Source organism: Haliotis rubra, unplaced genomic scaffold (assembly GCF_003918875.1).
Source record: "Haliotis rubra isolate DU_JTF1 unplaced genomic scaffold, ASM391887v1 Scf662, whole genome shotgun sequence".
NCBI lineage: Eukaryota > Metazoa > Mollusca > Gastropoda > Lepetellida > Haliotidae > Haliotis > Haliotis rubra.
In genome coordinates this window covers 263,809-278,065 of record NW_025767371.1, presented here as the reverse complement: position 1 = coordinate 278,065, position 14,257 = coordinate 263,809, and the positions used below count along the sequence as shown (strand labels likewise).

Genomic DNA, 14,257 nt, shown 5'->3' with positions numbered 1-14,257 from the left:
AGAGCCCCATTACAAAGTGATCTAAGCACTACAACTGATGCAAGTCTGTGATAAAATATTAGAGTAATGATCATCTTAGCACTGAGATTGCATATGATGAATAGAGCCCAGGGGCTGTTATCTCGCTGGAGTCAGATTTGAAGATTTATCATCAATATATGAGCGGCAAATCGTGAATCAAGCTGTCAAAATTATATCTGACAGTACTAACTACTTAAATTCGGAATACAACCTCCTCCCTTCAGGCCACCGCTACAAAGTTCCAATTGTGAAAACTATGTACATCCTTTATTCCAAGTACCATATCTCTCTTAAACAAATGTGAAGATACCTAAATCAAAGAATTTATGTAAATATGTTTGGTATCTCTCTTATGTGTCAGTAGTTCTGCTGATGTAACACAAATTCCTGAAAAGGCATTAAAGTATTATTCTATTATATTATAATTTCTATTCTATCTTCACATGATTTTTTGCCACACAAAGTCTAATAACAAGTTGACTCTATATTCTAAATGATTTGGGATGCATAATCTGACCATTGTCCTACTTACTTTGATGGGTGTGGATGTATCCCTCTCTGGCGGCTCAAACACAGATGCCGGGCCAAGGTCATCCCTAAGATCATTGTTCTTCCTGGAGAGCTCTAAGTCATCAATCCTGTTTCCATTCATCCTTCCAAGTTTGTTCACACAGTTTGACAAAAAAGTTTCTTTCAACAACTCATTGCTGAGAATTCCAAGGCTTTTTGTCACATTAGCTTCCCCCTTGACTAAAACACTGTTACTTCTGTTATGTTCAGATGAACCGAGTCTGTCCTGAATGAGAAGACATGGTGAAGTAGGCCTGTCATTCACTTTTGGTTCCATGAAACCTTTCCCTGATTTGTCAGACTCATTCCCAACAATCCCATTCTCATCATTTCTTGAATTTTGATTGTATCTATTATTTGACCTGTCTCTGATGTCATCTGCCTTTTGTGACCTTTGACCTTTGATATCACTTTTCAAGTCAAGGTCATAACCTTGAACTTCACACTGGACACTGTGTCCTCCATCAAGTGAATCTTCAAACGACAAGTTTAGTTTACGTTTCTCTGGAAAATCCCTCACATCCAGGTCCCGATGACCGTCCTTCTGTCTGGTTATGGTTTTTGTAATACGCACACCAAGAAGGTCGGGAATTGTGATATCTGCTGATACTTGAACAGCATTGGACTCTGAAGATATGACTCCATTTCTGCTTGCTTTATCTGGCACAGGCTGTCCATGAGAAGAATTCTTCGTGTTGGACAGCCTGTTGCCACGGCCATCCCGAGGCTTGACTCGAGTTGAAACATGACTAATCCCCCCAGGAATCAACACCCCCTTCTGTTTGGATGGCGAGTTTGGCCTTAAGGTCCCGGGAAGTCCTGGAGGCAACTTCTTACTATATTTGTTAATACCCTGAATGTTTGTTTTCTTCTCACCATGCACAATCTTTTGAGCTCCGTTTTTTTGTGAAGGCTTATTTCTCTTTCTGTCCTTCTCCTTCACTCCAACATAAGCATCTACACCTACATTATCGTCACATCCATTGAGTCTTTTCTCCACCTCTCTGTGAAACCGCTGCACATCAGCTAAAGTAAGAGTCTCCGCATCACCAACACACAGGTCGTTCCTTGTCTTCCTTTCATCTTTCCTCCGATTACAAGCTGGTTTATAGCTTTTTGAAAGCAAAACCATTCCATTACCTGTCCTGGACACTGAGTGCTCCTCGTGTCTGCTTTTTGCATGACCTTCACTGTGTTTATCTGAATGTACCTTAGAAGACCCTACTTTCTGTTCCCTGGCTATAGGGCCTGTGTGGCCATGTTCCCGAGAGAAGCGTTTTTGGGAAATATGATTGGGCACTGATTCACGCCTCCTTACATCTTCATCTTCAAGCATTTCTCTGCCTGAAACACCCCGGCCATGAGTCAAATGGGATCTGTGACCAGAATCTGTCCCCCTCTCCAGAATCCAATCAGAGTTGGAATCAGTGTCCAACTCAGTCAGAGTCAAAGGGCCTTCATCAGAATCTGGGGACATTTCCAGGTCAGGACCAGTACCTCTGACTTTCTGTGAGTTTTCATGTCTCAGTATTCTTTTTGAAAGACAACCATTTGAAGCATCAGTAATACTGTTGCCATCGCATTCCTTCGATTGCTGCTGTTTAAAATGTCCAAGTGATGACGACCTTCTGTCTTGTGTTAAATGATTGCCATTTCTGTACCTCTGACCATCTGACTTTGAGAGAAAGTCTTCCTTATCATGTTTACGCAAGTAATTAACAGTAGAACGATCAGTATTTCTCGACTGTTTGACAGGGGAATCAACATCTTTGCTCACCACTACTCTGTCAGAATACTTAGAACTCCTAAGAGAATGTCTTTCCCATGGTAAGTCCCTGACTCTATCCTGTTGGTTGTGACCATTTGACCTAACATCCTCATTAAGGAGTCCATCACTCCTTGACAAGTCCACGTTTGTCTGCACTGGCCGAACTGATGATGAGCTGCTCAGCAGTGAACTGGATAGTCTCTTACTCTCGGAAGACCTCACTGTATTTCTCGGTCGTTGAAATTCATTGCCAGGATCTTCAGGGCTGAAATCAGACGTACGTTCTTGTTTAGATTTTTTAAGTACTTCACAACCAACTCTCAAACTGCCTGTTCTGTTACCACTGTAACCCACTGAACTGTCCGACTTCCTCAAGGCATCTGAGAGTATTTCAAGAGTTTTAACAGCCTGATCAACAGACACATGTGATGAGTAGGAATCAGCAGACACAGAGCTGTCATCCAGAACTCGATCTTGTAATGTGTTTTTGATGTCAGCAATCTGCTTCTTTAAACGCTTCTCTCGGACTCGAGTTTCAAGCCGATGTAACAAAACCTTCTTATCAACCTCATCAACAAAGTCTCTTTCTGAGATTTTTTGAGACAACAAAATTGATTTAGGTCTCTTGAAAACGTCATTCTGGAATCCATTGTTGTGATGTAATTTCTCCTGATGGCGAACATGCATTGAATCTGCCTCACTGTTGTTGCCTCTGTATTTTGATTGTGAGTTTCTCTGGAGCGTTTCTTCCACCACTCTAAGCCCATCATCGTCATCATCATCATCCCCATCATCAATTCTGACAACACCGAAATCAGCTGGATCACTACTATAGTTCACAACACAGTAGTTCCGCTCTCTGCGTGTTTGACCGGAATCCCTTCTGGAAACCAGGTCCTCATTACTCCCAGAAAAGTAATCATTATGCCGAAGGTCATCAAACTCGTTCACCGAGGCAGACCAGCAAACAACATCAACAGCTCTTCCTCTGTTACTAGCGTGAGAATCAGACTTGGAGTTAAAGCGTGCCGATTTTCTAGGACTAATCAGACCTCTCAGGTCAGTCATCTTGGAGAGGAATTCAGACCTCAATGTTTCATCATCATTATGAAAATCCAACTTTCTTTTCACATCCTGAACCTCCCTGAACGCCGCTCTTGCTCCTCTGCTCCCCAATTTCTTCTTGGCCGGGACAGACTTCCATAACCTTTCCTTGTCATATATGTACTGCATACTGGTGTCAAGAGTTCTTATCCATCCCAAGAGATAACAGTCAAAGAATCTAAATATACCACAGTACACATGCCAAGAGACCCACACTCCATGAAGGAGACCCTCGACAAGGTGCTCCTTCACAGAAACACATGAATCATTGATTAGCTTCGATTCCTGCTTCTTGAAATCAATGCATTTCCAGCCACGGATATCACCTCCTGCCACTGATATCACCTCCAACCACCTGCCAGGGATCACAGCTTCTGGTTCACTAATCACTCATCCTGTGAATATTTGATACCATCAGGCAGCCAGGCAAGACTAATCAACAGACGGGGGAGGTGTTGAAGTATGGCTGGCTCCAACGCTTGACTGTGTCCACACATCTCCGGCACTGCTGCAAGGGGCACCTGCTGTCAATACAAGACACAACTGGAATATGATAGGGGCTATTGTTGTGGACTCATTGTAAAACGAGAAATATACACCTTACAATACCATCAAAGTCGAATAACAGTAGGTAGAGATAGGTATACTATTAAGGTAATAAGCTTCAAAGATTATCCACATGATCTACTGTACAATGTTTTATAGGTAATACAAGTAATTTGAACTTGTCACAGTTGATCATATCCCTTTCCTAGAGGGGTGCGCATTATGATTCCTTACCAAGTATCATCACATTAATCTATCACACTGTGACATAATGCTGGTGTTCACAATGAATAATTTAATGTGATGACTGTTATTATTTCTTCGCTTCTTTTATGGATCAGGCTATGAATATAATAACAAATCATGCTAACCATACTTTGTGTGATGGCAATTAATTGCCGGCTCAAATCCCTGATGGAACTCCACCCAAAGAATCTGTACTTTCCGGAGAAAGAGCAAACCCAAATATAACTTGTTAGACTTGACTGCTTTCTAAATGGCATTGTGCATTCACCAAAAATGCTAAGTTTTGATGAATGTATGCATTTTTATCAAGCGTACCATGGGTATTATTTCGGGGGTGACCGAGACACTCCGTAAGCACATAAAGAACGTTCAACAGAGATACAAGGTATGAACAATAGAGACAAGTGACTGACTTCTGAAATCTGTATCCTCATACTCATGTATTTTCCGTTTATATTTACAATACTAATCATGCTTATCATATAAGCTAAAATATATTCAGATTGTCAGGAATTTGTCTAGTCCAGATCAGAGGCTGTATTTCACCAGGCCTCAAATCAGCAGCAAATGACAGTACAGTTTCTGAAGTTGGAATTACAAATATCCCAACTTCTGATAAATAGTAATAATTATTGTTATGGTTTTCAGGTGGTAATTTGTTTTCCACTGTACATTTTGGGCCAAAAAAACCCCCATTTCTGCCAAGGTTACTTAACAGGCTTACTGTTAGTTTAGAATCCTTGATAAATCCCAGACAATACTACCCTTAAGGCTTAAATATTAAATTAAAATAGAAGGATTTTGTGATTGGAGTAAATGAATGACCATTTAATATTCCAGTTATGCTTCAGATTGTAAACAAGAGAAACTGTAGGGCACAGTCCACATTGTTGCAAACTGCTGTTGTTTTTTAATTATCTACAAACACTAAGACTCATTGAAATAAACAAAATATTTCTGATTTTACACCAGCTGAAAAGATATCTATTCTCCATAAAATATCTTAGGCACCCCTCCACCAGACTTAGTACTGGTCCCTTACTGTAATGGTAACAAACAAACATGAAGAATGGTCGTCCTCATTCCACAGATGAGAAAAAACACTGCAGTCCATCTATGTCACAAGTCAGTGATAGAACTAGATCTTGATATTAACATATACCATGTCTAACTCATACCCACTTATGAACCGAATATTTTGTCTTCAGAGGGTAATTCAACCACAAACACAAGAGAGCAACTGAGCAAATATCTGCCAAATCTGGACCACCCAGACCAATGCAGACAACATCCCCTAGCATCAACAATATTTGCTGTCAGATATACATGCCTGTGTCAAGATTTGGCAGCCAGTGTATACCCTAACCCCTTCACAATACCATTCAAAATTAACGTCGGTCCTGAGGCCCGAAGCCGACTGAAAACCACTCGGACCTACAGCTTTTGTTTTCTGCAGGTCCTTATAGCTGACAGCTTTCTCATCCCTGATAACTAAGAATAATATTTTTCAAAAAATATCATTCAGTAATTTCTAGTTTTTATTTCTAGGCCTACAAACTCTGATCAGGACCCACAACTTATTATGGTTCTGGGTCTTTAGGGCCTGCTGCTTTTCAGGGTTAAGGCCTTAGGGCATACACTGCTTCACAATCAAGCGAACTCATGCTGATTCCATCAATGTTTCATCTAACGTGCAATCCCTCCAAACTACCAGTACTACAAGCACTAACCCCTTTCACGAATAAACGGAAGGACGGACCAGTGTTCACGAATGGTGTTTCAAAGTCACAGGATGTAAGTTTCAGATGTCTGTCTGACCCATTGAAAATGCACAGGACCCATGGAATAAAATTATACACACATTTCAGATTTAATATTTCTTATAATTGACATTGAAATTATTAACAAACATAAGATTTATAAACAGCAAACAAGTGTCACATGTCACATAAAACAACCTCAGTCAAAGTCATTATGAAATATACAGTCAGACACTGGGGTCGGCAGGTTGTAAACTTCTGTCTGACCGTTGGCGAATCTGCCGGATTTGTCAGAGGGTCAGACGCTATTTGTGAACACGGACGGACGGACAAACAGACAGACAGACAGACAGTGACTGTCCCCACAGGGTATCAATATATGAGGTGGCAGAGTTTCTACTGACTACAAGTGGTACTCTCAACCCCCCCAGCCCTCCCCTCCCCCTCAAACACACACCTACCTGGTGCAGACACTATCACCACATCATAGTAACGACCTTGTATAACATGGCACAATCTATCTGTAATCCAATGTCAGTCCAAATGACCTGGCTGTCAAACCAAATTCCTCCATATAGTAGGCATAGAGTTTCAGATCCAACCACATTCCACAGTCAGGTCAACCCTAATTCACGTCCTACAAAAGGCACTGGCAGCTGATATATCTGTGTACACAACGTGAATACACCTGTATGTAAGCGTACGACCCTACCTACAGCCGATGATTACATATCTATTATGTTTGTTTTCTTTGATAAACGATTCCTTTAAGTCAAAGAGGATCGGGTAAGGGTCAGAATACCGTTCAGACGAGTCCGTGGAACAGCTACTGAACCGTGGTTATCAGATTAAGACAGTCGATAGTCCTTCTTTTCTGCTTATTTCGGCATCAACACGGGGGGATTATAACATGAGCTAAGCACGTCATTTTCTCAGAAAGATTAAGGAAAGCAAGACATCTGCCTGTGAGTCTACAAAGAGGATTATGTACATGAAACCAGGTATTATAAGAGTGATTTCTGCACTAGGAGATCAGACAGCCGGACCCAGGCCTACACTTAACACAATACAACTGCATCGTGAAGTAGATTAGATAACAGATCAATCCTCCAGATTCTGCTGTACAGTAAGTAAGCCCTTGGGCTTGATCCACAGAAAACATTCTGTAACGCTGGCACGACAACTTATCATAGCAAAGGATTTAAAAAACCATGTTGTTACCTACAAGAGGTGTCTACCCTGAGATTCAAAAATTACATCTCCTTCCTTACAAATGGTGATCTATAGCCTGTTTATATATTGTATTGTCTTAAATAGTAAAATATCTTTAGATTGATATGCTTGTTTTACATTTAATCTGTGATATTCCAGTTGTTTTAAATGTCCTTTGTGGACAAGTTTTTATAATTTAAGTTTATGTAACATGAATGTGTAACTTGCTTTAGTCATGGCGTGGCTAAGATACTGTTGATGTGACTACAAATCCTAACTTACTCACAAATAAATATGTCAACAATACCTTCACAGGCTGCTTTATTAACTTAGTAACACTAAAACTCGTCTGTAGACAATGGTATAAAATCAAGAATATTCCTCAGTGGAGTAACACAACATAAGCCCTGTCTACTATATTTTCAGCCAATCAAGGAATAGTAGTAAATTATTGGGTGGGCTATTTTTTTCAGCTGATGTAAGCAAACATACGAGACAAACAAACATAAAGTTACATTGCTGGTTTACCCTGATCATTTGCTACAGATTCACTTGTATTTTATTCATGACTGTGGTTAGAAGATTATCAAAATACTTAGATTAGTATGTTTCCCTGTTCACCCACTAACATGCACTATTGTATTACACCCAACTACTTGCTGAGAGGTATACATTAAAAAAGTAGATAAAAAGGAAACAAAAAGTGAGCAAACACATTCCCATGATCATGTGAAACACTCATAAAATAACTATTACAATTAGCCCATTAACCAATAGTGAGTGTGTATGGTTTTACGCCTTTAGCAATATTCCAGTAATATCATGTTGGCGGCCACCGGAAATGGGCTTCACACATTGTACCCATATTGGTAAACCAACTTGTGTCTTCAGCTTAACAAGCAAATGCTTTAACCACTAGGCCACCCCACCCGACAGATTATATTGGTGGAGTGGGGAAAATATAAATGAAATTCTCACCCTCACAACACATCAATATTCACAAATTTTGTCCTGGTAATCCCTAATCTCACCTCCACTGTATGCTTAGGATCAGACTGGAACTCGGAGTCCAAGTCCGTATATGCCAGAGTAACTGATAGTGTTGTCAACATTCCACAATGTCACCAAGTTGCCATATACCGAGTGTATATATGTACACTATGTTATACATCATTACCAATATACAGTAGGGTGATCTCACCATGAATAGACCACGGTTTATGGGGTCATCTACCCATGGGGTTGCCTGGTATATTATAGACCAATATCCAGTTGATATGGTGGTTTAAATGTCATATACAATTCAATTTTCATTTCAATACACAGCCATTTCATAACTACTCAAGCATGCAGAGTCAACCATAGAATATGCCTGCTTGTAAACATTGAATACACCTTACATACATAAGTATAATTGTAGAGTATGTTGTCAGAATGATGTTGCATCATGATATCTCATGAACACAGTTAATCTGTATCAACTATCTAGGTTCAAAATAGTCAGTCCTCTAGTCTGAGAGTATGTAAAATAATATTGCCCAATGTACTGGGTACTCTTAACCTGCTCACTTAATCTATTGCACAAACATGTTACATTGTCAGATGCACCAACTTTCATTCACCAGTCATGTAAACCAATTCCTTCTTAATTATAGAATATCAGTCTTCTCATAATTGGTTTTACTTATAAATAGGTATCTAATTATAACTGGATATATATATAGTCTATATCTATACGTGTTAGAGAACTAAATATAACTACAGGTTTCTCATACACCTGTATCATGTTTCGTTCGTCACGCCGAAGGCCCGGGTTCGATTCCCCACATGTGAAGCCCATTTGTGGTGTCCCCTGCCGTGATATTGCTGGAATATTGCTAAAAACAGCGCAAAACCATACTCAGCCAGCTGTATCATGTACATCATGTTTCCCAACCCTGTCCTTCCCTTGATGAAGGAGCAAGAAGTAGCAGTGAAAAGCTGTTTATGTATAATGAAGTCACTATCCGCAATAATACCCCTTGTCATTCTGCTAATTCTAAAGCAGACTCAGTGAGAGCTGGGTGTGGTTTTAATCTGTAACACTGCAGGTCTCAAGCACCGGGCTATTGATCACATCAGTCAGACAGGTTAAGTCCACTTAGACATGTTAGAGATCAAACTGCCAATCACAGTTCCACATACAGGAAAGTATGTTAAGAATATGCGTGACCCAACAGTTCTATAAGCTGACACAGTCAGACCATCAATACTAGATTGATTTACCTTGCAAATTGGAAAGAAACATATTTGTTGGTTTTCAAACATTTTTCAGCACTGAGTCTCAAGTTAGTTGTGGGTACGAGTACAAGTCACACTGAAGCTGTAACAGTTGTTGCAATGCAGCCTTGTTCCAAGGCTGTACTGAATTCTTAGAACATACTTCATGTAAATAACATTGCAACTAGACTTGCACAGGTCTCTAAGGTAATCATCAATAGTTTAAATGATAATTTCTAAAAAATTAAAATAAAGATATGAATATCCTTCTAAAGACTGGTGTCCTTGTACTGTCCACTTATCTAGACTTGTCTCTTTAAAGGATAGAATTTCTACACATCCATGAATCATTGAATGTAGTAATTACAATCTGGGAAGATTTACTAACATTTACTGCAGACTTTGGGATGATTCTGGGCATATGAGCAGGTTCAGGTCTATACATACATTCCTGCATCCTGACACAGTGTGAGTACCCTAAGAGGCTCCTCTTTAGTGGTATTTGCCAAAGATAATTGTTCCATGTAAACACAAACTCGCTGGCAGGGAGTGACAGACATCAGCAGATCTAGAGATTGGGAGTGTAGTGACTGGGCAAACAGTATTGATTTATTGGAATTATCCATGACTAGATGGTTGGGTATGAAGGACAACTCTATCGTCAATAGTTAACAACCCTGCTGTGGTACATTTCTGTATTATAACACCACACAACTCCTGCTGCTATACAGAACCTGGGGTACATTTCTGTATCATAACACCACAAAACTCCTGCTGCTATACAGAACCTGGGGTACATTTCTGTATTATAACACCACAAAACTCCTGCTGCTATACAGAACCAGGGGTACATTTCTGTATTATAACACCACAAAACTCCTGCTGCTATACAGAACCAGGGGTACATTTCTGTATTATAACACCACAAAACTCCTGCTGCTATACAGAACCTGGGGGTACATTTCTGTATTATAACACCACAAAACTCCTGCTGCTATACAGAACCTGGGTACATTTCTGTATTATAACACCACAAAACTCCTGCTGCTATACAGAACCTCCTGCTGCTATACAGAACCTGGGGTACATTTCTGTATTATAACACCACAAAACTCCTGCTGCTATACAGAACCTGGGGTACATTTCTGTATTATAACACCACAAAACTCCTGCTGCTATACAGAACCTGGGGTACATTTCTGTATTATAACACCACAAAACTCCTGCTGCTATACAGAACCTGGGGTACATTTCTGTATTATAACACCACAAAACTCCTGCTGCTATACAGAACCTGGGGTACATTTCTGTATTATAACACCACAAAACTCCTGCTGCTATACAGAACCTGGGGTACATTTCTGTATTATAACACCACACAACTCCTGCTGCTATACAGAACCTATTTCCAGCCTCCTGCTGCTATCCAGCCTGTGGCCGGTACATGGAGTAACCTCAACACAATACATGTATATTGTACACACTGAATGAGGTTAGTTATGTGATCTTAATCTTTGGCAGGGATTGAGCTACACCTGCCTAGAGGCCAATAATCTACTCATAGTCTGCAGAAAAACAAAGCAAAAACTCCTAATATGAATTGAAATTTCCCATTCTCAAAATACGAGAACATTAAGAAAGCCACTTTTGATATATCGTGATTTGTTCCCTGCTAGTGACACTTCATCTGGTATCCTAGATAACTCCTTGCATTATTCCAGCTGTATAACAGTGTTTCACCTTGATGAAGGAGGAAAGCCTGAAGTGATGCTGGTCTCAGACATTTACCATCATGGTCAAACCCTCAAGCACGGATCAGGAGTGAGTGGGGAATCAAACCCAGATCTTCAGCGTGATGAGTGAACGATTTAACCACTAGGCTACCACACTGGCCCACAGTGCCCACATGGATCAGGAGTGAGTGGGGAATCAAACCCGGATCTTCAGCGTGATGAGCGAACGATTTAACCACTAGGATAGCACACTGGCCCACAGTGCCAACACGGATCAGGAGTGAGTGGGGAATCAAACCCAGATCTTCAGCGTGATGAGCGAACGCTTTAACCACTAGGCTAGCACACTGGCCCACAGTGCCCACACGGATCAGGAGTGAGTGGGGAATCAAACCCAGATCTTCAGCGTGATGAGCGAACGATTTAACCACTAGGATAGCACACTGGCCCACAGTGCCAACACGGATCAGGAGTGAGTGGGGAATCAAACCCGATCTTCAGCGTGATGAGCGAACGATTTAACCACTAGGATAGCACACTGGCCCACAGTGCCCACACGGATCAGGAGTGAGTGGGGAATCAAACCCAGATCTTCAGCGGATGAGCTTTAACCACTAGGCTAGCACACTGGCCCACAGTGCCCACACGGATCAGGAGTGAGTGGGGAATCAAACCCAGATCTTCAGCGTGATGAGCGAACGATTTAACCACTAGGCTAGCACACTGGCCTGCCCACACGGATCAGGAGTGAGTGGGGAATCAAACCCAGATCTTCAGCGTGATGAGCGAACGCTTTAACCACTAGGCTAGCACACTGGCCCACAGTGCCCACACGGATCAGGAGTGAGTGGGGAATCAAACCCGGATCTTCAGCGTGATGAGCAAACGCTTTAACCACTAGGCTACCACACTGGCCCACAGTGCCCGGACGGATCAGGAGTGAGTGGGGAATCAAACCCGGATCTTCAGCGCGATGAGCGAACGCTTTAACCACTAGGCTACCACACTGGCCCACAGTGCCCGGACGGATCAGGAGTGAGAAGGGAATCAAACCCGGATCTTCAGCGTGATGAGCGAATTTCCTTAACCACTAGGCTACCAGACTGGCCCACAGTGCCCAGACGGATCAGGAATGGTGCTGACAAACCCAGATACATAATCAGGAGGGAATCTGCATTCAAGTCCATGATTACATACTCCCCATCTATAGTTTAGACTCACTTAAAGCATTCACTAGATGTTATGTACATATATGTGGTTACATCGAAAATGAATTTCTCCACTAACTTAGGGGAACCAACTGCAAACCTTATGCAGGTGAATTGCATGAGGATCATGCATCGAATTGCTGAAAAGCATGTGCAAATATCGTGCATGTGAACAGCTGCGTTTTGGTGTAAAGATTTGTTAAGAATTCACCAATTTTCACTGAGTTTCATCATTTTTTGAACTCATGACAATAATCTTTTCAACATTACGATTTTGTTTTACAATGCATCAGTTCATGTGTAAACAGATCCTTTGAACAGTATGGAATATTTTGCAAAATCTAGTTTAGAACAGTTGACTGAAGTAAGTGGTTACATTTACACTAGTGAGTCTAAATTTGATAGGGAGTATAGTTGTCTGTGATGTCCATGTCCAAGGGACAATACTATGTACAGAAAACTGTAGCACATTACTAGCAACCCATGCCCCTCTACTACCATGAAAATGAAAACCAACCCAACAAAAATGTGGTACAAAAAAACAATATCTAAACATATTAACTTTTAAATAATACATTATAGGCCTGAATGTTTAAAATGATAGAGTAAGGCTAACAGTGTGGGCAGAACATAAGGAACTTACTTTCTGTGATCACATCATGATTATACATGAATTACAACACGTTTTCAAAAGCATCAATCCATAGATCTATCTCAGGAGATTCCTACGAGCTTCGACCAACAAAGTCAAAATCATGTCGACGAGACTTGAAACGTAGCCAAAGCATATATTTGTTTACAGCTATAAGGCAAGCAGTGAGGCAAAGAGTGTTATTAACACAGGTAACTGGTCAATTAGATCTTTTGTGTGCAGCACAATGACCAACCTGATGACCAATCCTACCTTGTGCTTATCAACTGAAATTGACCTGTGTGTTTGCATAAAGGCTGGCAGATAGGGAGACCTTGGTGACTAACACATATTTTCTGTAAGCTACCTCTAACCATGCTATCAGGAATACATGCCAAAGCGTTAGATTTACTGTACCTACAAGTTGTCTTTAATAACATAAATTACATAGTGCCCCCTACAAACACACTCAGGCAAAATTCACATATACAAGTTTGGTCTTTCAAAATAAGTTCCTTGGAGTGGCATTATAGAAGTTGGGAAGTACAATATTGACAAACTTTACAGACAACAACTTTTATTTTGTGAGTGTGACATTTCAATACAGATTCTTGTACCGAATTAGGAAATCGTCATTCCTGCTTGAAAATAGTACAAGAATCTTTATAAAACAATACTCTCATGAAACAAAAGAAGTTGTTATCAATAAAGTTTGAAAACATTTCAAAATTCAATGTTGACTAGTATGTAGTATTATGGTATTAAGGTTCCGATCTTCCAAATCTTCCAAATGGCATGATGGTTTTAGAGGGGAGTTAGTCACCAAAGGCTTACAGTCACAAAAGGCTAATTACAATTTGATTGACAAGAGTGGAATGAACAGTAGCTGGTATACTGGTGTGGGTGCTATACAGATTCAGGGCCAGCTACTGGGCTGTGGCCAGTCTGGGTGCTATACAGATTCAGTGCCAGCTACTGGGCTGTGAGTGCTATACAGATTCAGGGCCAGTTCCTGGGCTGTGGGTGCTATACAGATTCTGGGCCAGTTACTGGGCTGTGGGTGCTATACAGATTCAGGGCCAGTTACTGGGCTGTGAGTGCTATTCAGGGCCAGCTACTGGGCTGTGGGTGCTATACAGATTCAGGGCCAGCTACTGGGCTGTGGGTGCTATACAGATCAGATTCAGGGCCAGTTACTG

The 14,257-nt window shown here is 40.9% G+C and overlaps 1 protein-coding gene across 1 annotated transcript in view; it reads right to left on the bottom strand.

Moving 5' to 3' along the window:
* LOC124257486 overlaps nt 1-14,257 on the bottom strand; it is a 64,717-nt gene that overhangs the window by 47,212 nt on the left and 3,248 nt on the right. Inside the window, exon 2 of the mRNA XM_046691552.1 lies at nt 554-3,987. Coding sequence (XP_046547508.1) covers nt 554-3,592 — 3,039 coding nt within the window. The 5' untranslated portion in view covers nt 3,593-3,987. The remainder of the gene's footprint in view (nt 1-553; nt 3,988-14,257) is intronic.